This window comes from Gavia stellata, chromosome 5 (assembly GCF_030936135.1).
Source record: "Gavia stellata isolate bGavSte3 chromosome 5, bGavSte3.hap2, whole genome shotgun sequence".
Lineage (NCBI taxonomy): Eukaryota > Metazoa > Chordata > Aves > Gaviiformes > Gaviidae > Gavia > Gavia stellata.
The window spans coordinates 6,402,559-6,429,189 of NC_082598.1; the positions used below are offsets into that span (position 1 = coordinate 6,402,559).

Consider the following 26,631-nt stretch of genomic DNA (forward strand, 5'->3'; position numbering starts at 1 on the left):
AGGCAAAGGCGAAATGTGAGCTCTGATCTCAGTGATAATTGCTCTCTGCTTTACAGGAGGATAGATATTCTGGAGTAGTCATTAACTGTAAAAGAGTTCACATACAGCCTCAGTTTTTCTTTTAAAACCAAATTCAGTCTTCTGATCTAGAGAGAATGATTGATTCTGTGTTTAGCAGTAAACTAGCTCTGGGAAGAAAAAGAACAATTAAGTAGAACTTTAACTACAATGCCACTATCTTGAAAGTATCACATATAATCTGCAAAACTTGCAGTTTAACCGGTGACTGTCTCTTCAAGGGGGCTTCTCCCCATATCATGTTTTCTACAGTTTGGATGAAGACTAATCTATCAACTGACTGAGCTTTAAAATGTTTTGTGTAAAGTGGAAGAAGTGTCACACACTGAACTGTTTTTTAACTAAGAATAGTGAAATACGGATTTGATTTGAATGCCTGAAAGTTTTCTGTTTTCAGTATAAATTTGAAAAATAAGACTCTGGGATACGAAACCATAAAATAGGACACTGGAATATAAAGCAGTGTACTTGCACATACAGCATTTCTGTTTCCATTTATGATCTGTTTGTTTCGATTAAAATTGTGGTTAAATGGTAGCTAACATTCAATTAAATTATTTTAGGTATTTGGAAATAAGATGATAATTCCTTCCTTGGATGGGGACCTTTTCCAGTGGGATCGGGATCGAGAGAGTATGGAAGCAGTTCCTTTCACAGTTGAATCTCTTCTCGAGTCATCCTACAAATTTGGCGAGGACGTTGTCTTAGTTGGGGGAAAGTCTTTGACAACCTATGGGCTGAGCTCATACTCAGGGAAGGTAAGAGCCTGAAAAGTTGCCTTGCATATGTGTGTTTCTAGCACTGTCTTGCAAATAGGTTTTTGAGAGATATAAACTGCAGTGCAACTCAAATATACAATTGCACAGCACAGAAGAGGAGAATCTGAGCTTCTTGGGCAACAAATGCAGCGGGCTGGAATAAGGCTAATGGCTGGTGCAGTTAGATGGTATGGCTGAGCCCCTCACTGCAATCTCCTCCTGCCTGTGAGCTCCTGCTGTATCCCCTGTGCTGGCTTAAACACTTGTCTCACCCTTTGCTAAACTGATTCAACTTGTTAACCCAACAGAAAACTGTTCACTTCTTATTGCATTAGTTTCGTGCTGGGTTAGCTGTAGCCAGCTCAGCAAAGGGTTGGGGAGTGCCAGAGCCAGCACAAGGAAAAGGACAGGGTTTTTGTGACCAGAGATGAGTGAGGGGAAAAGAGGGATGACTCCTTTCTGCCAAGCTGGGAGAGGAGTTCAATTTTATCATATAGCTTTGTTTGAAGTAAGCTTTGCTTGAAGTAGCCTTTGCTGTTGAGCTTATTGCATATCGAAGAAGGCTTTAGGTGACACACTTTTTTCAGAACTAATTTCAGATTTTTCACAACTAATGAGGGATAGCTGGTTGAGAGCAAGAAAAACATTCAACACATGTAAAAGTTTTAAGACTTGTAGTTGTCAGTAAGTTTACTATCTCTTAGAAGAAGTTCTTTCATTTTTAAGTCATATGCAAAAGTTAAGTTGAAAGCTACTTGCTATCTGACTAGTTCAGAAGGTATTTTTCTTCTGAAATCCATTGGTTAAAAGTTGTATATTTTGAAAAAATACAGAAGGCAAAAATACAGAAGGCAAAAATTCGCAAATGCGAATTAATTGCATTATTCAGAGTCCTAGAATTGACATCCCCCTCCTTAATGTCAGATGTCATTAAAGTGCTTGTAGATACTTTGTGTAGTGCAGAACAGATATTTGCTAGATCAGAAACATTGGTGCATTTTAAAATAAGTTAAAAAAAAATAGATTCAGTTTAAAAATTTTAAACTTCCGAGGTTTGTTTTCCACAAAATAAGTTTTTTCATTTTGACCATACATTTTAATGTAGAGAAGTTCTATGGTATAGTGTAGGGTGATCACTAGTGATAGAGCATAGACTCAAAACAAGAGTTCATGAAATCATTTTGATTTCCTCATTGATAGCAGAGGGCACTGTGCACCAACAGACTGCTCCTCACCCAGTGTTCAGGAAGTGGAAATTTCGGTTTCTGCTTTGATTCCTGGCTTATGTTCACAGTAGCAAAGGTGCCTCATACAGGAAATAGTGCCTGACTCTTCCTTGTTAAGAGTTGGGGCAGTCTGTTATTTTTGGCAGTACGATGCCGATTCAGACTTCCTGAAAGTGTGTTTAACTCCCTTTTCAAAATACAATTGCCCATATAATCCAAATTTTGTTTGAGTCTGTGTGACTGTGAGAGTTAAATAAGGTCTTCTTTTCCCCTTTAATAGCTGACAAGGCAAAGGGGGAAGGCTCTGTGCTGTTTTGTATAAATCAATAGTACTTCATCTGAAGCTAATAGAGTTATGCTGAGACAAATATGGCACAAAAGCAGAATTATGCTGTGGGTCATGTAGGAATGTTCTTTTGATGTCCATAGAAATAGTGGGAAAAGAGTGTGCTAAGATTTCTTTCTGTTAGAAGTACAAATACGTGCAAAATATAGTCAAAAGGTAGTCAAAATAGCCCAAACTGTAGACCTACTCGAATCTTTTGAAAATTCTAGTTCTGAAAAGCCCGTATTCCTTAAACCAGGCTTTTCAACATCCCTCAAGTCGAGCATCTAAAATCACGGTGCTCCAAATGGCCTGCGAGCCAAAAATGTGTTGTGAGGATTGTTAGCTTTGAATATTGCTGTTGACTACATTTGTTTGTCTTGAAGTTCTTCAGAACTTGGAAGCATGTGAGAGTCTCTTGCCTTGTCCCTTAGGTGAAGTACATCTGCTCAGCTATGGGCTGTCGCCGGTGGGATGACGATGAAACAGAACAGGAAGAGACGCTCCTATTGCACCGAACCCAGAAAACAGTCCGTGCTGTTGGACCACGTAGCGGCAATGAAAAGTAAGTCTAAGAATTGTTCAGAAACAATCCGGCAGAGATAAGTTCTTAATACGTAATGTTTTAAGGATTTGACCTTCTTTTTACTTTTGTTAGACTAGGAATTGCACAAGGGAGTTTAGATTGCTGCATTCCTTTGGTTAACAGACTGTTGGCTAGGATCTAACCCCCTTGCTCTTCAGTGCTTTTGAAAAATGTCTTGAACTTCAGTTTTATAGATGATTAGACAGAAAAGATACGTGCACATATTTATTCCCTCTAAATCAAATGAAAATTACTTTCCTTGTCCTTGAATACCTCAAAAGAGTTTATCCCTGCTCTACTGCACAAGGAAAATGCCACTAATGTTTGTTCCAACTGTTGATTTTTGTACAAAAGGAGACAGTTTAAAAGTCTTATGACCTACTGATTCATTTTTAAGTTCTTTACCTACTCATGGTAACTGTCACAAAAAGGGTTTTTTATACTTGCTGTCTTTAGCTTTCATTTTAAGTTGATATTTTAAAATTTCTTCAGTCTTATTTTTAAAAAGTCCCATTCTTAAATCTACTTTGTTCATTTCATAACGTAGGTGGTCTGTTCTTTACAAGCTGTAGAAACTGGTTCAGTCTGTCACTTTCCTGATGCTGTCACACTGAAGTTCTAATACATCAAGATTTCTGTAAAAATACAGACATGTATTCTACTAAAAAAACCCCAAACCCCACTTCATAGAATACAGGTTTAAAAGGCTGGTTGCCATACATAGATACAATACTGCCCAACAATTTAGTGGAGAACTAGTCATTCCCTGTTCCCCTGCTCCCTCTTCTGTTTGCAGCAGGATTTGACATGTTGTGCATCTGCAGTGTATCAGAAATAACCTAATTAGAACTCCAATAGATTAGCAGATCAGATGTCTGAAAAGAGAAATCTTGGGTTCTGTGGTTCCTGGAGAGATATTGGCAGGGAGAGGTATGTCATAAAAACATGCTTTTTCCTTTGTACATCTCTTTCAAAAACGTAGTATGACATCTTGTGCACCAGAATCCTCCTGTCTTTGTAATCAGAAACAGAGGTGCTTTCCTGGTGACGCAGTATGGCTGCTATGGAGTTTACAGGATAATCTGGGTTTTTAATCCAGAGAAAGAAAAACTTTTAATAAACCAACTGAATATATAAAATATGCCAAACTTTTACCATAAGGGTGTAAATTCTTTAAGGAGACAGTTTGGGCTCCTGGTGGTTGCCAGACTGGTCCTAAGAAACTTTGGGTACCCAAACATACTGTTCAAGAAATATTTTTCCCCTTCTTGCTGTTCAAGGCACAAACACCTGTATCTTCTCTACAGCATTGGGCTATATCATGGAAAAAAGAAAAGAATTATTCTTTCTCTTTCTGAAAATAATTTTCAGTTTCTGCCCTAATTTGTTGGTTTGCAAAAATTAAAGAGCTTTTGACTATGCAAGACAACTCTGTGTTCCTTATACATGAAGTCAAAGAGATCCTGTGTTAGGTTGTGTGCGGGATTCAAACAAAAAAAAAAAAAGCATTGGCCCTCCCTCAGCTTGAAAAACCTTACATTTCAAATTAAATCTGCTTTATTAATGAAGAGAAATATGTCTTGCGTAGCATGCTGCTTCCTAAGTGCTTTATGCTTGTTGCTTTCGTCAGCTACATAATGTTTTCCTACTAAACAGACCCAGCTGCACTACTTGATGATTTTAATTGCCTTCTCCATATACTAAACTGTTAATGCCATTGGCCCTACTTTATCACCTGTTTTCTCAACTCAGCTTGTTTAGTTTGTATTCTGGATTAGCACTCCCCCTCCTGGTACAGTTGTGTTCATCTGACAATCTGAGAGTTTACTGTGAAAATATGGGCCAAATATAGGTAATTCAGTTTAAGAATCTTCTGGACGGAGGATTTGGGACTTCCTGGGAATATGTAAGTTGTTTCTACAAAGTTTTTCCATTTTTCTTTAAGGTGGAATTTCAGTGTTGGTCACTTTGAGCTGCGCTATGTCCCAGATATTGAAACTAGAGCGGGATATATTGAGAGCAATTTTAAATCAAATATGAACAAAGAAGAAACAAAAATTATTTCGGATGTGGATGAACAGGAAGCTATGATGAAAGATACAGTGATAAAGGTCTCTGTAGCTGACTGGAAGGTGATGGCTTTTAACAAAAGAGGAGGACATCTGGAATGGGAATACCAGGTAGGGGAAAAGACAGAATATTAAATGTTATGAAAGTAGTTTTGCAGCATCATAGATGATGTCTTTCCTCTTGGGTTTCAGGTGCTGTCTTTGTAAAGAAGCACACATCTGCTTGTAATTTTTTTAACTGAGTTTCTGACTTTGAGCTGCTACATCTGTTACAAAAACTAAAACCAGGAATTTAAGCATGTTGTTTAGCATTATTCTAATATAATATCTAGTTAATACAACATTAATTTTCCAGTTACCTCTCTCTTCCTCAGTTTTGCACTCCAATTGCTTCTGCATGGCTGGTTAAAGATGGCAAAGTAATTCCCATCAGTCTGTTTGATGACACAAGTTACACTGCGAACAATGAAGTATTGGAAGATGAAGAAGATCTTGTGGAAGCTGCAAGAGGGGCCACAGAATCCAGCGTCTATTTGGGTGAGACACCGACTGCAGCATTTTCTGTAGTAAATGTTATTCTTTTCTCTGTTGAGGTTGTAGTAAAGCAGATCTTTCTGTACTGGTAGATTACAGTTAAGAGGAGCTATAACATGTCCAGTCTGATATTCTGCATAGTGAAGGCTGTTAAATTTAACCCACATTGCTTTATAAAGCCCAAAAATCCAGGCTTCTCTAACATACATATCCAAAAAAGGCACCTTGACTTGATTTAAAGACTTTCAAAAGGTAGAGGTGTGTTCTCATCTCTTCCTAGCCTGCTCTGGTCATCTTTGCTGTTGTCACTCAAAGTCAGAGTTCTGTGTACCCACCTTAGAAACTCTGACAATTATAGAAGGAGTAGTATACCTTTGACTATGGCGGAGTTAATATCTATGACTGTTTAGCCTAAACAGTGATAGTTAAGATTGGTTTTTTCCCTTTTTCAAAACCAAAACATTTCAAAACCATAAATCTTTTCCATTTTGAGTCTGAAATGTTCACTGCCTGTTTCAGTACATTGGAGATGATTGAAAGTCTTGAAACTTTAAAGATAGGTTTATAGCTAACCAAGGCAGTCTTATTGCTCAGTAAGCAATGGGCAATATCTGCCTCCAGCCTGCTAATTTGTGATGTTCATTTTTTCCTCTACATTGATTACAGTAACTTACCATGAAGAAATTTCAGTTAAGATTTTACATGACTGAGTTTTCATCCAGCTGTCAAAATTTATTTGATGTAATTTGTGACAATTTGAAATAGAGTAGCCCCACATCCTTCTTCCTCTCAGCTGTCTGTCTGTCTCTGGGAGGTAAACGTGCCTTGGTTTTCTAAGACTTTGTTTGCCTTAGCCTTTTCCTGTAAGTCTTTACACCTTGTAACTTTCCTGTTAGTGGTTACACAGATAAAGAATAACACTAGGAAGAAGTCAGATTGTTCGAGCCTTCCTGGTAATGCCTGTTGGGGAGTAATCTGTACCAGCGTTAACAAGGGTAGGAAGTTTGAAAGAAGTCCTACCTGTGCAAAGCCCAAGCTACTTTATAGCTCTTAAAAATTGCTGGTATTTTTCTGTAGCAGCAGCTCTCCAACAGTGAAAATGAGGTGTCCTGGTCTCATGTTTTTCTAGAACAGAGGGATCATATTACTTGAATTCATCCAGCCTAGCAATCAGAGTCAGTATCTCAGATTCTCAGAATATAAAGAACCATTTTCAAAAATGTTTTTAACTATGTATTTTAACTGGGCAATTTTATTCTGGAGGTAAAGAGAACGAAATCTTAAGACTAATATGCCCTCTGGTTTATTACTTAGGCATGTACAGGGGCCAGTTGTATCTTCAGTCATCAGTCAGAATTTCTGAGAAATTCCCAACCAACCCAAAGGCTCTGGAATCCAGGAACGATAATGCAATTATTCCTCTTCCCAAAATCAAATGGAAACCTTTAATCCGTAAGTAACAATTCAGAGTTTCATTTGCTGTCTTGGGTCTGAAAAGACAGGACATCTTTCTGATTTACAATATGTTTCAAACTAGTCTAGTGTTTCCAGCTGTAAACCAGTTCATGAACTATGTCTGTGCTTTATTAATTGTTTAATTTTTTTCTAATTAAATGTTTAATGTCTGCTTTCTTTTACTATGGATTTGACAGGGTCTTTTTTAATAATGAAATGTTGGGTCTTCAAATTTTTCAACAAAAAGGGGAAGAAGTTTTTTGCAGTGATGTGAGTATGAGTGAATTGAAACTAGTATTTTGGCAAGGGTGAGAGGTGTTAAGTAACTGCTACCTTAAAATACCCTTCTTAATGTTTCCTTGCATTAATTTTGGTTCTCATGGTCTGGTCCAAGAGACATTTTGCATGATTATGCAATTGGAGTTCTCAGTAAATTAATACAAGAACAGAATTTTTATAACAATTCAGCTCAGAAAATTGTGTCTTTTCTATGCTTAGATTCTCCTTCCAGGACTCCAGTGTTGGTGGGGTCTGATGAGTTCGATAAATGTCTCAGCAATGACAAGTATTCTCATGAAGAGTACAGTAATGGAGCACTTTCAGTTCTGCAGTATCCATATGGTAGGTGAAAGTTGCAAATTTTGAAGTGCTTCAAATAGCCAGGTTTACCCATTTATTATTTGTGAAATTTAGCAAATGTCCATTTGTTTGATCTTAAATATGTGTATTTTTTTAACATTTAATGAAATAGGAAATTATTGCCCAAACTAGGATTTCCAAATTGTGGGGTATGTACAATTAATGCCACACAAAGCACTTCTGAGTGCCAGAAATTGCTACTGCAGAGGTATTGTGTCTACTGCCATTTCCACTGGTAGTCGGTCCAAATGGAAAAAGCTTGAGAGGTTTTTTGGGGTTTTTTTCAGAATTTGCTAACAGTGCTAGAGACTCAGCCTGGAAGATATTCTGCTTTAAAGCTGTCAGTGGTCAGGCCATCGGAAGTGGTAAACTTTGGGAGACGTAGTTGCTGTGGAGTCCACAACCTTGATTAACTGAATTTGCTTATGTGCCATTTAAAATCATGGGGCATGCAAATAAAAATGCCCTGTGTCTGTTGAGGAAACCTATTAATGAGAAGACAAAATTGTTTCGTAGTTACCTACAAATAAATCTATGCCCTCTTTGTGTCTTTTATACGCAGATAACGGTTATTACTTACCCTACTACAAGAGAGAGAGAAATAAACGTAGCACCCAGATCACGGTTAGATTTTTTGATGATACGAATTACAAGAACATTCGCAAAAAAGATCCTGTTCTTCTGCTTCACTGGTGGAAAGAAATTGTTGGCACCATTATATTTTGCATTGTGGCCACAACTTTTATCGTACGCAAACTTTTCCATCCTCATCCTTATAGCAGAGTAAGTATTTTTTTTCTGAATCCTAAATACAGAGGGTATTATTCTAGCCTTTTCTTTAGGTTTTGAGTCTGCAATGAGTGGTATTAATAAGTTAATAACTAATGAGATAACAAAATAAAAAAACTAAATTTATTGTTTAATCTATCTGTGAAGGCTGTCAGCTGGCATTTACAATTTGCTTAACTGCTTCAGCAAGCAGATTAGACTGCTTCAACCATATCTGCCATCTTTGGAGATATTTACACTGAAATTATTTAATGCCCTATCTAGGGATACAAACTGATCTCAAGTACTTAAGGAGTTGAATTTTTTTTGTTTGGTTTTTGTTCTTGTTTTGGTAACCCTTGTTAGCTGCGGAAGGAGTCTGAAACACAGTGTCAGACTGATAGTAAATATGAGCCCACTTGTGGAGATGTTAAAGACAGCAGCTGGAGTGACCTCAAGAACTCTGGATACGTGTCAAGGTGAGCTCAGTTCAATGCAACATGTATAGGGTCTTTAGTCAGTGTGACAACTAATACTATCTGGAGAAAAGAGTAGGTGTTCACTTGTTCTTACCTACCCTAGTCTTAGTCCTCTGACTTCGCAAGATAGTCGGCAACTGACACAGAATCCTGTCACCCCATTACCAATGGGAGACTGCAGTTACAATTAGTCTAAGCAATCCCAGAGAGTCTACAGGATACTTGTGATCAGGATATGTTGCTCTCCTATCTCCTGCTGATACATGAAATGGAAGATTGATTCTTGAAGGTCTTAATCAGTGGTTACTCCCTCTGTTTCTGTGTTTATGGATTAAAGCAGAGAATGGCAATTGCGGATGGAAACAGATGAAGTTTTATATACTCTGTAGAATAAGCAGACTAATTTGGAACAAACCTTTGTTGCTGTTATGAAGGAGTTGGTTAAGACAGAAGGGTGTATAGGGGCACGTCATGATACTCTGGAGAAAATGTGAACATTTCCTGTACACTTGTAACTCACTGAAAGTAAGAACTGGAGTATTTAAAATGAGGAATAATAAGAAATGTAATGAGATATAAGAACAGTGATGTTTCGGAAGGGATGCTTAGAAGGACTAGTTGCAGAAATAGTTATTTGGGGTGGAAGGCAAATCATGATTTAGAAAATACTTAGTTGTCACCACCTAGTTTGGGTATAGAAACTTAGGCTGAATACTCATGGTCCATGATCCAGTAAGCATGCAACCAGATATTCTGAAAAACTTCTTCAGTTTGTCATGTGCGCGCATAATGGATCTTCCGGGGTTGTGACAGACACTGAATAAATGCATAATCAGCAGCTGTCCATTTCATAAATAAGTAAGCTTCTGATTGCTTCAGTCGGTGAGCAGGGAAAAATATAAATGCTTCAGGTCGTTCAGCATGTTTTGCCTGTACGGAAGTAACTCACTCTGTCCTAAATGACTTTATTTTTCTATCTATTATAATGCATTTTTTTCTCCTCTATCCTCCCTCCATTCTTCTGTCCCTTCCTCACACCATTCTCCTCCCAGATATCTGACAGATTTTGAACCAATTCAGTGTCTGGGTCGTGGAGGTTTTGGAGTAGTTTTTGAAGCCAGAAATAAAGTGGATGACTGCAACTATGCTATCAAAAGGATCCGTTTACCTAACAGGTAATGAATGAGATTTGTTGAGATATAGAAGTAGTAATGAATGAATGGTGGGATCCCGTCCTACACTGAACCATCTGTTCCTGAACTGATTTCCCAGATATTACATTAGGATGAATGACATACTTTTTAATGGGGGGGCTGACTCAGTTTTGGCATTGAGAAATTGGCATATGTAATCACAGCAGAAGGGTGACCTGCTTGGCTAAAATACTTGCATAGCAGGACCCTTGTGAGGATGCTACAGCTGCTTGGGAACTCCTCTGATTTCCTTGATGAATACAGCCTTTGATAACAGGACCAGTTGTTGTAGCACTGTTAATTTGCTTCTCTCCTTCCTCTCTTTACCTTTCCTACTCCACCTTCTCTTTTCTCTCTCCCTCACCAGCTTTTCTGACTCCATTTGTCCATTTGTTTCATTTTCTGGTCCCACAACCCCTACCTTTTCTCTCAGTCATAGGTGGTCAAGCCATGCTGCTGAATTACCCTACACAGAGCTTGCAGCAGTTCCTTTTAGTGGGAGATGGGAGACACTGCTTCTGGAAATCTCAAGTTAGAACAGCAACAGGCAGGCCAGTAGAGGGAGGGGGTAAAGCTATGAAATCTAGAATTACTATTTTTTTGAATGTGTTAAATAAGTGTGACTATTTAAGGTTAAAGGTTTTGTTCAGAAATTTAAGGTAGCTTAAATTCTTCTTTTCCAAGCATATTCAAACCCATTAAACAAAACTATCTGACTTCATTTGATTCAGTTACGGTCTTATGAAGAGAGATTATTTACTTCAATAAGACAGTAGGCTACCTGCTTTCCTGTCTGTAGAATGGAGATAGTCTTTATGCAGTCTCCTTACGTTACGCCAATTACAAAAGAAATACTAAGGTATTACTGTCTGTCGTCTTTTGCGTCAGTGTCTTCTACATCCCTGTAGAATATTGCTGTTTAGCGGTCTTTTTTTCTATCCTTGTAAACAGTTGAGAGCAAGATGAACCTTTTCTTCTCAGTTTTGCTGCCTGTAGTTATTTGAAAAGGGATGACTAAATACTTAGTTGTTATGAGCACATACTGCTTTTCCACACTTCTAACCTAAAGGAGTTACTCTGGGGAATTTAAGACATACCTGTTTTTTGGTGTGAAGAGCAATACTACTGGCCTGGTTTATACTGGGCTAGCTTTGATTAAATTTCTTTGCAGAAATTTCTGTACTATGCTGTTGCTTTATGTGACCATGTCTCTGTTGTTCTCCTAACCCCGAATCATAGGGAGCTGGCTCGTGAAAAGGTGATGCGGGAAGTCAAGGCGTTAGCTAAACTTGAGCATCCGGGTATTGTTCGGTATTTCAACGCATGGCTGGAAGCTCCACCTGAGAGATGGCAGGAAAAGATGGATGAACAGTGGTTAAAAGATGAAAGGTAACTTGTGGGGTTTTTTAACAATTCAATTTGAGATTGTACATCAACAGAACTGGAGAACTGGTAGATGATTCAGGAAGATGGAGAGACTATGTAGGAAAGAGATGGTTATTAACTTAGCCTGTCAACTTTTTAATTGAACAAGGTACAAATGTATCACACTTGTGCATAGTGTCTCTCAGCTTTTGGGTCCTCTGTTGTGTTAAGGTACTCCTTTCAGCTTAGGAAACGTCTTGTAGTTCTTAATTTAACTTCCACTCGGGGCAGCAGGTGAACCCCCTCCCGGCCTCCCTCACCTTCCCAGCTGCCCTTACACAACAGATAAGGGGCTCTGGAACTTGAGGGACAGGCTAATGAGGATATAGACGAAAGTCCATCCAGGGGGTTGCCTAGGTTGAGTCAGTCTACCCCACGCATTACGACTACCTCTACTAAGACTAAGACTAAGACTAAAAAGGAGGGTAGTTGTCATAGGCAATTCCCTTCTGAGGGGAACAATATGCCGACTGGACCCAACCCACAGGGAAGTCTGCTGCCTGCCTGGGGCCCAGGTGAGAGATGTCACTAGGAAACTCCCTGGTCTGGTACGGCCCGCTGATTACTACCCACTGTTGGTTATGCAGGTTGGCGGCGATGAGATTTTGCAAAGAAGCCTAAAAGCAGTTAAAAAGGACTTGAGAGCACTGGGGAGACTGACTGAAGGATCAGGAGCATGGGTAGTGTTTTCCTCAATCCTTTCAGTGGCAGGGAAGAACACTGAAAGGAATAGGAAAACGCACCTGGTTAGCACGCGGCTCAGAGGCTGGTGCCGTCGGAGGAATTTTGTTTTGACCATGGGGCAGTTTACACAGCACCGGGGCTGCTGGCACCAGATGGAGTTCAACTGTCCCCAAGGGGGAAAAGGATTCTCACTTATGAGTAGTCGGGCCTCACTGAGAGGGCTTTAAACTAGATTCCCAGGGGAAAGGGGATGAAACTAGGCTGCCTAGAGATGTGCCTAGAGGTGGCATGCCGATGTTGGGGGCAAAATCGATAGCCCAGCTCAAGTGCATCTACTCCAATGCACACAGCATGAGCAGCAAACAGGAGGAGCTGGAAGCTGTTGTGTAGCGGGACAGCTATGATGTAGTTGCCATCACAGAAACATGGTGGGACGACTCACATGACTGGAGTGCTGCAATGGATGGCTATAAGCTCTTCAGAAGGGATAGGCAAGGAAGGAGAGGTGATGGGGTGGCTCTGTATGTTAGGGAGTGTTTTGATTGTATAGACCTCAACGATTGTGATGACAAGGTTGAGTGCTTATTGGTAAGGATGAGGGGGAAGGCTAACAAGGCGCATATCCTGCTGGGTGTCTGTTATAGACCACCCAACCAGGACGAAGAAGCTGATGAAGCATTCTACAAGCGACTGGCAGAAGTTTCACAATCGCAAGCCCTTATTCTTGTGGGGGACTTCAACGTACCGGATGTCTGCTGGAAATATAACACAGCTGAGAGGAAAAAATCCCGGAGGTTCCTGGAGTGTGTGGAAGATAACTTCCTGACACAGCTGGTGAGTGAGCCTACCAGGGGAGGTGCCCTGCTGGACCTGCTGTTTACAAACAGAGAAAGACTGGTGACAGAAGTGATGGTCGGAGGCCGTCTTGGGCTTAGCAACCATGAAATGATAGAATTCTCAATTCTTGGCCAAGTAAGGAGGGGGGGGTCAGCAAAACCACTACCATGGACTTCCGGAGGGCAGACTTCGTCCTGTTCAGGACACTGGTTGAGAGGGTCCCTTGGGAGATGGTCCTGAAGGGCAAAGGGGCCCAGGAAGGCTGGACGTTCTTCAAGAAGAAAATCTTAAAGGCACAGGAGCAAGCAGTCCCTATGTGCTGTAAGAAGAGCTGGCGGGGAAGACAACGAGCCTGGCTGAACAGGGAGCTTTTGCTGGGACTCAGGAAAAAGAGAGTTTATCACCTTTGGAAGAAGGGGCAGGCAACTGAAGAAGAGTACAAGGATCTCGTTAGGTCATGCAGAGAGGGAATTAGAAAGGCAGAAGCCCAGCTAGAGCTTAATCTGGTCACAGTCATAAGGGATAACAAAAAACGTTTTTACAAATACATTAACAACAAAAAGAGAGCCAAGGAGAATCTCCATTCTTTACTGGATGCAGGGGGGAACATTGTCACCAAGGATGAGGAAAAGGCTGAGGTACTGAATGCCTTCTTTGCCTCAGTCTTTAATAGGCAGACCAGGTATCCTGAGGGTATTCAGCTCCCTGAGCTGGAAGACAAGGATGGAGAGCAAAATAAACTCCCTATGATCCAGGAGAAAGCAGTTAACGATGTGCTATGCCACCTGGACACTCATAAGTCTATGGGGCCTGATGGCATCCACCCAAGAGTACTGAGGGAGCTGGTGGAGGAGCTTGCCAAGCCACTCTCCATCATTTATCAACACTCCTGGTTAACAGGGGAGGTCCTGGATGACTGGAGGCTTGCCAACATGACACCCATCTACAAGAAGGGCCGGAAGGAGGATCCAGGGAACTGCAGGCCTGTCAGCCTGACCTCGGTGCCGGGGAAGATTATGGAGAGGTTCATCTTGAGGGTGCTCACAGGGCACGTGCAGGACAACCAAGGGATCAGGCCCAGCCAGCACGGCAGGTCCTGCTTGACCAACCTGATCTCCTTCTATGACCAGGTGCCCCGCGTAGTGGATGAGGGAAAGGCTGTTGACGTTGCCTACCTGGACTTTAGTAAAGCCTTTGACACTGTCTCCCACAGTATTCTCCTGGAGAAGCTGGCGACTTGTGGCTTAGACAGGTGTACTCTTTGCTGGGTATAAAACTGGCTGCACAGCCGAGCCCAGAGAGTCGTGGTGAATGGAGTCAAATCCAGTTGGCGGCCGGTCATAAGTGGTGTTCCACAGGGCTCAGTATTGGGGTCGGTCTTGTTTAATATATTTATCGATGACCTGGATGAGGGGATTGAGTGCACCCTCAGCAAGTTTGCAGACGACACCAAGTTGGGTGGGAGTGTTGATCTGCTTCAGGGTAGGAAGGCTCTGCAGAGGGATCTGGACAGGCTGGATGGATGGGCCGAGGCCAATTGTATGAGGTTCAGCAAAGCCAAGTGCTGGGTCCTGCACTTGGGTCACAACAACCCCATGCAACGCTACAGGCTTGGGGACGAGTGGCTGGAAAGCTCCCCCGCAGAAAAGGACCTGGGGGTGCTCGTTGACAGCCGGCTGAATATGAGCCAGCAGTGTGCCCAGGTGGCCAAGAAGGCCAATGCCATCCTGGCCTGTATCAGAAATAGTGTGGCCAGCAGGAGCAGGGAGGTGATCATCCGCCTGTACTCGGCACTGGTGAGGCCGCACCTTGAAAACTGTGTTCAGTTTTGGGCCCCTCACTACAAGAAGGACCTTGAGGTGCTGGAGCATGTCCAGAGAAGGGCGACGAAGCTGGTGAGGGCTCTGGAGCACAAGTCTGATGAGGAGCGGCTGAGGGAACTGGGGCTGTTCAGTCTGGAGAAGAGGAGGCTGAGGGGAGACCTCATCACTCTCTACAACTACCTGAAAGGGGGCTGTAGAGGGGTGGGTGCTGGTGTGTGTTGATCTCTTCTCCCAAGTGACAAACGACAGGACAAGAGGAAATGGCCTCAAGTTGCACCAGGGGAGGTTCAGACTGGATATTAGGAAAAATTTCTTCTCTGAGAGGGTGGTGAAACACTGGAATAAGTTGCCCAGGGAAGTGGTGGAGTCACCATCACTGGAGGTGTTCAAGGAACATGTGGACGTGGCACTGCGGGACATGGTTTAATGGGCATCGTGGTGTTGGTTGATGGTTGGACTTGATGATCTTACAGGTCTTTTCCAACCTTAATGATTCTGTGAATCTTTGGGTGGTTGGAAGGTTGGAGTGTTGCTACTGTGATTCAATTTTAAACTTGGGCATCTCTGTCCTCTTTGTTCCTTTCCACTGCTTCCTTCCTCTTTGTTGTCTTAGTTTAGATGGATCTGATTCAGTACGCCAATGCTTCAATGAATTTATTTCAGCAGAAATATGTGAGGGATAATCAGAGTGACGATTTATAAAGCTTGGTAGAAGTAGGTTAAAAATGGAAAATTGGATAAAGGAGTTAGAGGATGTTAAGAGCAAGGAAAAAGTGGGTGTATGTTAGCATTTAAAGAATGAGGCCTAATACAAGACTATTTAGTGGTCTCATAATAACATCTTAACGTGCCTAACAATTTTTAGGATATAGTGACCTTTATATTTCAGGCATCAAATTAACATTTCACAGCTGTAATTCTTCCAAGGCACTTTAAATAGTCATTGCAATGCACGTTCTAAAGGACTGAATGTTTTCCAGCTGAAGATGAGCCTGATTACCTGGATTCCCAATGTACAACAGAGCTTGCTAAATTTTCCATTATCAACACTCTTGTCTCAATGAGAAAACATTATCCTCGCTAAGAAAAACAGATGCTAAATCCTGGTTTTTAGTGATTCCCACACTTGGGTAGTCATTTACTGTTATGATATTGCACAGTTTTCTCAGAGGTAGCAGAGGTTAAAACCTGGGCTTCTGAAAATGCATTTCTAGTGGAATGAAGTTCTGTAGTATTGATCGCTTCATTTTGTTCTTCTAGCACTGATTGGCCGCTCAGTTCTCCCAGTCCAATGGATGTCCCATCGTTTAAAATCAGAACAGAGCCATTTTCTACAAAGGAGCACATTGAAGTTATTGCCACTTCATCGGAGAGGGTAAGGTCCGTGGGAATACCCTGTGGTCAGTCTGATTCATCCGGAAGCCAGTTTTCTCCTCTGGAATTTTCTGCCACGGACAACAGGGACTTAAACCAGTCGGAAGATCCACTATTAAATCTTCAGGACAGTGTCCTTACGGGCTGTGATATAGAAAACAGTACTATCAACAACAATGAGCTGGGTGACTCCTTGGAAATTTGTTCTTCAGCTGTTCCTGTTGTACACCTGAGGGAAGGGACCTCCTCTTCTATTGTGTTTGAGGATTCTGGTTGTGGAAATGCTTCTAGTAAGGAAGATAAAGTTGATGTTTCACATGATGAGAGTCTTTCTGAGGATAAGGCAAAAGGTACAAAGGAGTCTAATAACAAGAAATCTGCTTCAGGAAGTCCCCTCTCTGTTTCTCCACCAAGGCCAACAAGTTTAAGCCTGGACCTTTCTAAAAATATTGCAGAAAAAGTCAAGCCCACCTCTCCAAAGGTGTATCTTTACATCCAGATGCAGCTCTGCCGGAAAGAGAACCTTAAGGACTGGATGAGCAGAAGATGCATGATAGAGGAGAGGGAAAGGGCAGAGTGTCTGCAGATATTTCTGCAGATAGCTGAAGCGGTTGACTTTCTGCATAGCAAAGGATTAATGCACAGGGATCTCAAGGTTTGTATTCGAAGATTACTGTAGGAAATGTGTTGGGTTTATTTTTTATTTATTTATTGGCGTGATCATCACTGGATGCCTGAACTTTCAAATTGTGTTTGTAACTGGTTATCTCACTGGCTGTGTCCTATAGGCAAATGTTTTCTGGTTTAGTACTGTGAGATTATCTTTGGATATATCATAACTTGAATTACGTGTGCCCAAAGTATCATACAAAAGTCTCTGGTGCTGTAAAATTTCTGAAACACATGAACTGACTTAAATGGTGTCACAGGGTAGCAGTCCCTTCACTGCATTACAAACTTGAGCATCAGCAATTCTGAATTTGACTGCTCCTAATGCAGCAGTGCAAGGCTGTTTAGCTCAGTGTCAAGTTCTGCTTTAAAGTGACAGATCACGGGTGTGTGGATACAGGTAAAAATTTTTTGTATGTGGGAGTAATATGGGACTGGAGACAAATCCTGCTAAAATAGTTGACTTTTATCAGTGACCTCAGCATGGGTGTTACAAAAGCTGAGTTAACGTTTGTAGAATAATCTGGAGGTGCAGTGCTCCAGGAAATAAACATTAATCATTCATTATTGCAATTAAAGTCTTTCTTACAGCAAGAATTCTTGTACCTGGCACAGATCAGTTGCAATTGGTTTATGGTAATTCAGGTTCTTTATACAGGGTTGCTCATTGCTGAGCTGTGTGGCAAAGCAAGCTATTTTGGATCCTGTTCTACCATTTCAAGTGAAGCAGGTAATTGGCAGTGTTACGTTTACAGTTGGACTATATGATCTTAAAGGTCTTTTCCAACCTAAATGATTTTATGATTCTGATTCTGGTATTTTCCTTCTTCTTTCTATAGCAATATGACCTAAGAGCAGCTGTGTTACTCCTGGTTAGAGAAAGTAAAAATTAAGTGTTACTGCTCTAGGATTGAAATGTAAACTGTCCTGGTGTTGAATTCTGAGTCAATGCTGACTATCGCAATGCAGCTTTATGAAGGATTCATAATCTTTTTAATGTCTGATAACATCCAGATGGTTAAGACTGGGAAAGGTGGTTTTTACCTCTGGTGTTAAATGTAACTGAAGTCAGGCATAACTTTTTGTACCTTTTCTTTTATTTTGCTTCTGATCCTATGTTAGTGCCTAATCTTGCTGGAGCTTTTAGCTCTGGAAGTGTCAGTATGTGTTACCAAATGCCAGAATTTAATTCAAAAGCCCAGGTTAAGTTAGTCTTATTATTATAGGTGCTGAGAAATGGATTGCTTTTGCCAAACGGTGGAGAGGCAGTTCCTGTTTCTCTTTGCTTATTTGAGGAGGCATTAATACCTACCTCGATGGAGTAAATACTGAAATTATAACCATTGTTGTAGCTTCTCAGATGGTAATCATTTGGTATCAGCAGAAACAAAAGGTAAAAATGTCATCTCAGATGTGGCAGTAAAAGGGGATTCAAACTTGGTAACACTGAAAGGATATGTCAAAGTTAGGAAAAACTCACAAACCCATCCATGTATTTTCTTTCCCCATCAACATTAAGCAATTACCTTGAACCAGTTATCTGAAAAATCTTTAGTGCTTGAGAAACTGACCAGAAAAGTAATTAAATCCCTATGCTAATATGTTGCTAGACATGTTAATTAATAACCTTTCTTAACAATACTGTGGGTCGTAACTCTCTGCAGTCTTTACTGAGATCACTGTTCAGTAAAGCGTATGTAGATCTTCACTTAAAGCTATATTAGTCTTAATCACCAGTTGCGTAGCGTTTTGTTGGAACATCTTAGAAGTTCAGTGTTGGCAGCAATTTGAACAAGAGATTTTATTTTGTTTACTTCATATAAACAACTTGGAAAGGATCTCTCTGAACGAACAACTTCCTGCTTCAGAAAACTTCCCATGCATGTATAGAGGTTATTCTTGGATCCTGGAAGTTTATTTGTCTGTTATGTGTTAATTTGGTCAAAACAACAGCCAGCATATTTAATTTTTTTCTATGGTTTTCGGAAGCTACTTGGAACAAGTCTCACCTAATTTTGTAATTTGTCCAAGACATTGGTCATGCAACCCTAAGTTCGTGCCAGCACTAATAAGCAAATAACCTGCAAAGCTGTTTTGTCTTTGCTAGAGGCAGAGCTAGCTGATAGCAGAGGCCGGCTCTTGCTCCCATTAGCCCCAAGAAAAACTCATTGACCTATGTGAAAATAAATTTGTATGCATGCATATTAAAAGATTCAAGAAGATCTTTTTAATATTTAAATTAACAGCGTACATTGAGATGCATTAATTAGGCTCCTAGTAATCAGAGATACCGTAATGACAAGATGGCAAGAATTCAGGGAGGCAAGTGAATAGGTCACAATTCAAATTCTTTTGAAGAAAATGAAGTACAGAAACAGAAGTCTGTCTGTCAAATGAATTTACCGTTATTCCCAGGATAAGCTGACAGTCATGCTTGACAGCTCAAAAGAAATTATGAGTTTCATAGAACTGCAAGAACAGTCTTAGATACATTTTGCAGCATTAAGTGAATTAAACAGTGGTCTTCTAGATGTGTGAGTAGCTTATTCATATCTGTGGAAAAAAATGGGAATTCTTACTCTGATTGAAGAATCTGGAGAGAAATTTCTTTGTGCAGGTGGCAGGATAACTAAACTAGAGGGTGGTTGTATTCTACTGATTTAAATTGAAATTGTGTGCATCTGCCTTAGATGACAGACAACTTCTTTCCAAATGTGGTCTTGATGGCTTATTTTTGCTGGTAGTTTGCAATAGCAGAGTCCATGGTCCTTAATTTGTAGAAACTATATGCTCTACCATTCACAGACAGTCTGTTTTCATCCAGAGAAGTACAGGAAATAAAACTTTCTGTTAAGAAGAGCTTTGCTCTGTGAAGCAAGACAAGAGCTTGTTGACTTCTCTTGTGTTTGGAGGAGGAGGGGAATGGAGATCAAGGCAATGGGATACAAATCCCTAATGGAGACATTTGTGCCTTGAGCATTAAATTTCTGATACAAAGATTTTTGACAACGTGGGTGTGCAGTCAGAGGATGGGTGCCATGTAAATGCTTCAGAGAGAGCCTGGAGACGCTATGGGTTTACAGCTTTTGTGCACTAAGTGAGCTGTGACTCCAAAGGGCATGACATTCATTACAGGAAAACATAGCGGGAGATAAGACCTGGCTCAGAAAGCAGTTTTAGAGGCAGGATGTGGGCATTGTGGAACTAACAAGTTATGTCTAACTATTTCTGTAGTGCTTATCTCAGAGCTGTCCGTTGCTTAAAAAAAAAAACCAAGAAGCCTTTTTTCTGTCTTGTTTCTCTCTTGCACAGAGTGGGTTTGTCTTAAACTGAGGAAGTTGGATGGACTTTGAAATAGGTCAGCTTTGTAGTCCTTTAATCGTGTGGAAAAATATTGCCCTCTATCTGTCTACCTCCTCCTGTTCCAGGGTTTATGTCAACAAAGCATGGACCATGTTCTCCCAGCCTTGAAGGTCCAGGAGCTCTGAGAGGAGCTTGCCCAGCACCACCTGCTTTTTTACCATGCCTCGGCCCTTTTTCTGTACATAATCCTGCTGCTTCTTCCCCCTTGCAGGATCAGTCTGTTCTTCCCCCAAAACTGTGTGTCTGTCTTTGTTTGTAACTAAGGTGGAGCAGCTGTGTTTCAAAGAAGTAATCATTCATTTGGTGTGTGCTATTCTATCAGCCAGAATGCAAATCTCTTGAATAACCATTAGCAAGGAGGTGTCTCAGTTCCAGTCTCTGTTATCAGTAGGTTAGGTCAAGGACAGAGGTACGTGGCAAACAAGTTAAAGGAGAGTTAAGCCAGATCATCACTGTTGCTGCTTTTGTGAATTGCAAAGTTCTTAAGCTTCTGTCAAAAAGAAACTTATAATTCCGTTATGCAAACAGCAGTTCCCACAGTTAAACTGCACAGTACCAACTGAAAAGCAGACCTTGTTCCCAGTCTTCCAATGCATCTGTAATTTAACATTAAGATGACGTGCTGGTTATTAATATGGCTGACAAGTTTAGCACTCAGATTAGAATAAAAAAGACTAGGAGTCAGAACTCCATCGTCTGGTGTGAATTTGCCATGTGATGGAGAGTTGGATAACTTATCTGTGCTATTGCCAACAGCTGTTGACTTTTGTGTATGTTACTCAGCAAACCTTTGTAGTGCTAGTAAACCTCGACTGGATGACGAGAAATGAGCAGTCTGAGTTTCAGGAAGGGAGACTATTTAATGCAGGAGTAATTCCTTTTTCCTGAATAGCTAAGATTCTTAGCTGGCTCTGCTAACCTGATGTTTAATGAGCATTTTTACCCTTGACAGCATGGCTTGTCTGAATTAGAACAAAGTGTTGTATCTACTGAAACACAGAGACTTGATTATTACTTACATATTTTTTCTTTTCACCTGTTTGTTTTCTTAGCCTTCCAATATATTTTTCACAATGGATGATATAGTAAAGGTTGGAGATTTTGGACTGGTAACTGCTATGGACCAAGATGAGGAGGAAGAATCAGTACTTACCCCAATGCCAGCTTATGCCAGGCACACAGGACAAGTAGGGACCAAACTCTACATGAGCCCAGAACAGGTTTGTGCTCTCTGATCTAAAGCTGTATCTGACAGTGCCTGGAAGACACCTGAGTTCCCGGGATCTCAAAGATCAGGCATTCTTTCTAGTAAATTGTTGCAATCAAGTTACTTAAATTCTTTCTCATCAAAGTAGAGTTTTAAGCTAAATTGAATTCCAACATTTGTATTTTAATATATAGATATATTTATTATAGCAAAGAAGTGGCTAATGATTTGTACTTAGATGTATTCATTTATCTTGCTTTTAGTGTAGTAGAAAGATAACTGTATAATATTCAAGTTAATTGAGCAAGGACACACTATTGTGCGTCAGATTTAAGTTGAAACAGTTTGCTTTGCAGTTGGGCCTGCAAAGAGGAGCTGATGATTAGGACCTTGCTCACCCATGCTCATTTGATGAAGTTTGCCAATGTGCCTGTCCTGTAGTCTTCAGCTCTGCACAGGGCTAATCACTTCCATATGTTGACTTGAAAGGGCATTGTTTACATTGTACATAATTACATACAGTGAGTAGCTTGATTGACCTAACCCTAATTTTGAATTTTCAGATCTGCGGGAACACCTATTCACACAAAGTGGATATCTTTTCTTTGGGACTGATTCTCTTTGAGCTGCTTTACCCTTTCAGCACACAGATGGAGAGGGTCAGGGTATGTACGGTATTAGATTATCCTTAGTTTCATCATTTGTTTGAAATAGCTGTTCGCTTGTTGAAACACTTGCAAGAGGTTCTTTTCAGTTTTGAAAAAGCCTTGCAATTAGGAGCACAACTTCTTTCAGCCTTGTACAGACCCCCTGAATCACTGAAAATAAATTGCAGTCTTCCTAATGTGTGCAGTTGAATTGAGGCCTTAATTTCTTTACAAAGCTCCTCTGTTGTCAAGCCAAGTAGGAGAAACTGTTGAACTGGGATATCCAAGAACTCAAGCAACAAATATAGCTTGTGACTTTAAGCCTACCAGCTTGTTTTTCATTCAAGAATTGGAACCATGCTGTGCATTTTTATCACTTCTTCCTTCGTTTGCATCTGCAGTGCTTTTTCACCCAAAGCACTTAGTGAAAAATTGCTGTTCCTTTCCCTGTGGTAAGTCTTAGCTGTGAGTCTCACTCAGCTTCAAGCACAATCTTCCCAGTAATTGATGACCTTCATTGCATCAGCTGTGAATTTGGGAGGTTTGATGGTGTATAATAACTCTTCTTTGCTGTTAAAATGCATGTGAGATCCATCTTGCTCAGGAACGAGTTTATAGAGAACAGAGGCTACAGCCAGAAAGGTTTTTCCTCTTGTATATGGTGACCAATGACTTATGCAGGAAAGGAAGAGTCATTATAACTTGTATTTGTCATTTATATGTGCTTGGGGGGTTTAAATTCTCATGTGAAGATGGATTGTTTTTAGCAGAGATGTAAGAAGCAGCTTGAACCATACCATGAATTCAGCCTGACCAAATGCTTTACCTATGCTGGTGTTGCATTCTCTTGCTTAAAATGCTCTGGCTTTTCATGGTACAAAAGAGCATAGTCTAGAGAAGGAACGACAGTGCTTAATTTGAACCCCTTGCACTGAAACCAATTTCAATTTCCCTAAATAAAATCCGTTTTACTGAGACACCCAATGAAGAGCTATCCTGGATTCTCAAGATCTCCTGCAGCAGTGACTACAAGCTTTGCCCTTTCTGTTTCTGTCCCGAGTATAGAAGCAAAGCAGGTAATCGGAGTGAATCCTAGATTGCATCTAACTCTGATGTTTTACTTCATAAGAGGGTAAAAAGAGTGCCCTAACTTCCCATGATTTTTACTGTCATTCCACTCTTACAGATAAAATAAAAAAGAAATCCCCATCCCCCTTATTGTCAAGGTCTGGAGTTTAGCTACTTTAGTAGTTGTTTCTGAGTTGTTACGCTGAAGTTTTCATTGGCATCAGCCAAGCATTAGCACCACTTGCTGAAGCAAAACATGCTCTGCCTGACCAGGTAGCCCAGCAAATTCTAGGAATCTAGAAAAAGGCTGGAAAAATCCCCAGAGGAGGAGCGTGAGACCTGCCTCTGTCTCAAGCTGTTAGCAGTTAGTCTGTGGCAGTGCAATTTATTTCCAAATTAGATGTTTGAAAACAGATCACTAAATGCAGACTGAATTGATAGAGAAGGAGAACAATTTTTTTGAAGCATTTTATTGTCATAAAACTCAGTTCTCTTGAACACGAGTTTGACTATTGCCCATCGCTATTATCTGGTCAGTTTATACTTTCAGTGGAGTAATAGTGGATTGAATTTTGTTTTAACTTTAGAATTCTTATATTTTGTGCTCAAACTTTTGTAAAAGGAGATCCATCCTAAAAGAAATTAAGTGCTAAATATTGCCCTTCTGCACTAAAAACATGCTAAAGTGGGTCATGGGTTGCTGGCAATTAGAGAACTTAAATTCCTAAGGTAGCCTGCTGCAGATAATTGTGAGGCTGAACATGGGAAAATTACTGTCACTAGATGGAGCCAATATGCTTGTTATGCAAGAAACACCGAAGGAGACCAGCTGCCTTGTAAGGACACAGAAATACGCAACATGAACTGCTTTCGAAACTGCTGATAAATCTGCATAAACATTAAATAAAGACTAGTGTTTACATTGTTAAGACAGAGCCAGTCATTTCATCTGTCCTAATGCTGGTGTAGGTGATCTTGTGGATTATGGGTGGTGCACAGATTTGTTGACTTTGATGAGCCAAAGTGAGAAAGTACAAGTTTGTGATTCTGGCTGATTTAAAACTGCAGGCATCAGAATTCTTGTAACGTGATTCCTATTGCAGGCTGTATACCTAGGGAAGGAGCAACTTGCCCATTTATACTGTGATTTTTAACCACTAAAGCAAGACTTTAAACCAAGTTTTTTTTCCATCAGGCTGATTTGTTTGCATAGTTTGCATATGTTTTAAAGAATAATAGAGTAATACTACTGAAGAATGGTATTGTGGAAAAGTTACATGTTTTTCTTAATATTTTGCAGACTTTAAGTGACGTTAGAAATTTGAAGTTTCCACCATTGTTCACTCAGAAATATGCACAAGAGGTAAGTATATCTGATGATATTAATTGTATCTTTTTCTTTAATAATTGTAGCTTTTTTCTTTGCTTTCCAGTTGCTTTGCAGGTAAAATTGGAGGGGGGGGAAGCTTTTGTGTTATTAAGATGCATTTCTCTATCCCTGTACTTTTCTACATTTCAAAGCTTTAACATTACAATAATGTGGATGATGATACTTTTGTCACACAGTTTACCTTCAGCAACTATACAATATTACCTGGCTTCCCTTTGTCGCTTGCAGTCATTCATTTCACATATATCCTGACATCATTTCTTGCGACAAATCCATATTCACAAAGAGCAAGTTCAGAGTTCTAGACAGGTAAAGTAGGTAGCACCGTGGCTGTATGGGATCTCGCTCCAGGAAGTAGATCTCTCAAGTAGGAAACCATATGAGCAAATCATGCTGTGTTCTTCTTAGTCAGATCTTTAAAGTGATATGGTTGCAGATAAAGAGGAGGTCGTGTACACAACCTCTCCAATAAAAAGCTGAGATGCTTTCAGGCTTTCACGGTAGTTTCAGACCAGCAGCTAAATGAGACTAGGCTTTCTTGCTTTACAGCTGCAGGCTGCCCAGGGGAATGTGATGTGCTGCGCTCAGCTGGAGCAGGACACTGTAATTCTGATTAAATTTGAGACAAATATCCAAACTACCTGTATATTTAAAGGAAAACCTTTAATTCACTGTGAAAAATTACTGTGTGGCTTAAACATGAAGCTAAAAATGACTCGTAAATTATATTTCATATGTTCTTAAATTCTTTCAATTGCAAATAATGTAAAGGTTGTAGAACTATTGAATCTTGGGTCAGATTTGATTTGCCAGATTGATTGTAACCCTTGACAGTAAAGATGGTTTAACGGATGTACAGTGAAACATTTTTCAAATGTTTAATGCACTTCTAACTACTGTGCCAAAGCACTAATACCCAAATTACTCAGAAAGCAATTGGGGACATTTTCCACTTGTTCATACAGCCACAACTGAAGTCAGAACATTAAATAAGAAAGAATTTATGACTTGGTTCATGTAGCACATGTCATGCTTTCTTTTAGTACACCATGGTGAAGGACATGCTCTCTCCAAGTCCAACTGAAAGACCAGAGGCTGCAGCAATCATAGAAAATCCTGTATTTGAAGACTTGGAACTCCCACCAAAACCAGTGCTTAGACAGAGGTCACGGACAATGAGTTTATCAGGAAATAAGCATTCAAGACAACCAAGCAAATAGTTATCCTCCGGATAGCTTCTTCCACTCGGCAGGTTTTACAGGGATTGTGCAGCAGAAGGATCCTATGATGCAGAATGTCTATCATGGAAATAGTTTACTTAAACTTTTTTTGCCATGTTTAATGTATAAGACGTGTTGGACAGATTTTTTGTTTACTTTGACAGCCAACGAAAGCCAGTAACCACGCTTTTCACATTCCATTTTTCTTACCTTAACTCTCCTAGGCGGATGGGTCCAGCTACTGTGCTTACCAATGTTGTGCTCCATTATCCTTTTTTTGGGTTTGTTGGGGTTTTTTGAAGCTTGTAAATATCAGCTTGCTGGGTAAGTGAGAGATCTGTAACATGTAAATAGAATTAAAATACTGTATTTTTATAGAGCAAATTACAGTCTCTAAGCCTAGTGAGTATCTATCCAGATCACTTGCTCTTTGGTGAAATGAAGATGATTTTGAAATGAACTATGACTCCATTTTTGTCCCTGGTGGGTCACCTGGGAATATGCACTATTTTTAAAGCAAAAAAGTACCACAGTTGTACATACTGTCACTCTCCATAGCCAGTCATTAGAGGAAATCTTTTCATACTTCTGCACTATAGTAGATCTTAGGGAATGCATTTTATACAGATAAACCTGTAGAGAAGGAAAAGGAGTTTTTTGCCATTAAAAAACGGGGTTTTATAGGCAGTGGTTGGAAGAGCCATAGTAAAAATTATGTACAAAAATGTTGTGATTCTGAAAATTTAAACCTAATGAAGTCATACGTGTCGTATGTAATCTTGTAGATTTGTACTTTTTAAAAAAAATCAACTGG

General features: G+C 40.2%; 1 protein-coding gene across 1 annotated transcript; it reads left to right on the top strand.

Annotated features, from left to right (window-relative positions):
• Positions 1-641: 641 nt before the first annotated feature.
• On the top strand, positions 642-26,581 carry EIF2AK3 (eukaryotic translation initiation factor 2 alpha kinase 3). The gene is made up of 15 exons (XM_059817672.1): positions 642-836; positions 2,822-2,952; positions 4,919-5,153; positions 5,417-5,579; positions 6,891-7,028; positions 7,530-7,652; positions 8,233-8,453; positions 8,805-8,917; positions 9,970-10,092; positions 11,350-11,499; positions 16,140-16,908; positions 21,338-21,505; positions 22,056-22,157; positions 24,508-24,570; positions 25,641-26,581. Exons 1-15 carry the CDS (start codon positions 657-659, stop codon positions 25,815-25,817), a joined length of 2,856 nt encoding a protein of 951 aa, XP_059673655.1. The 5' UTR covers positions 642-656; the 3' UTR covers positions 25,818-26,581.
• Positions 26,582-26,631: the final 50 nt, after the last annotated feature.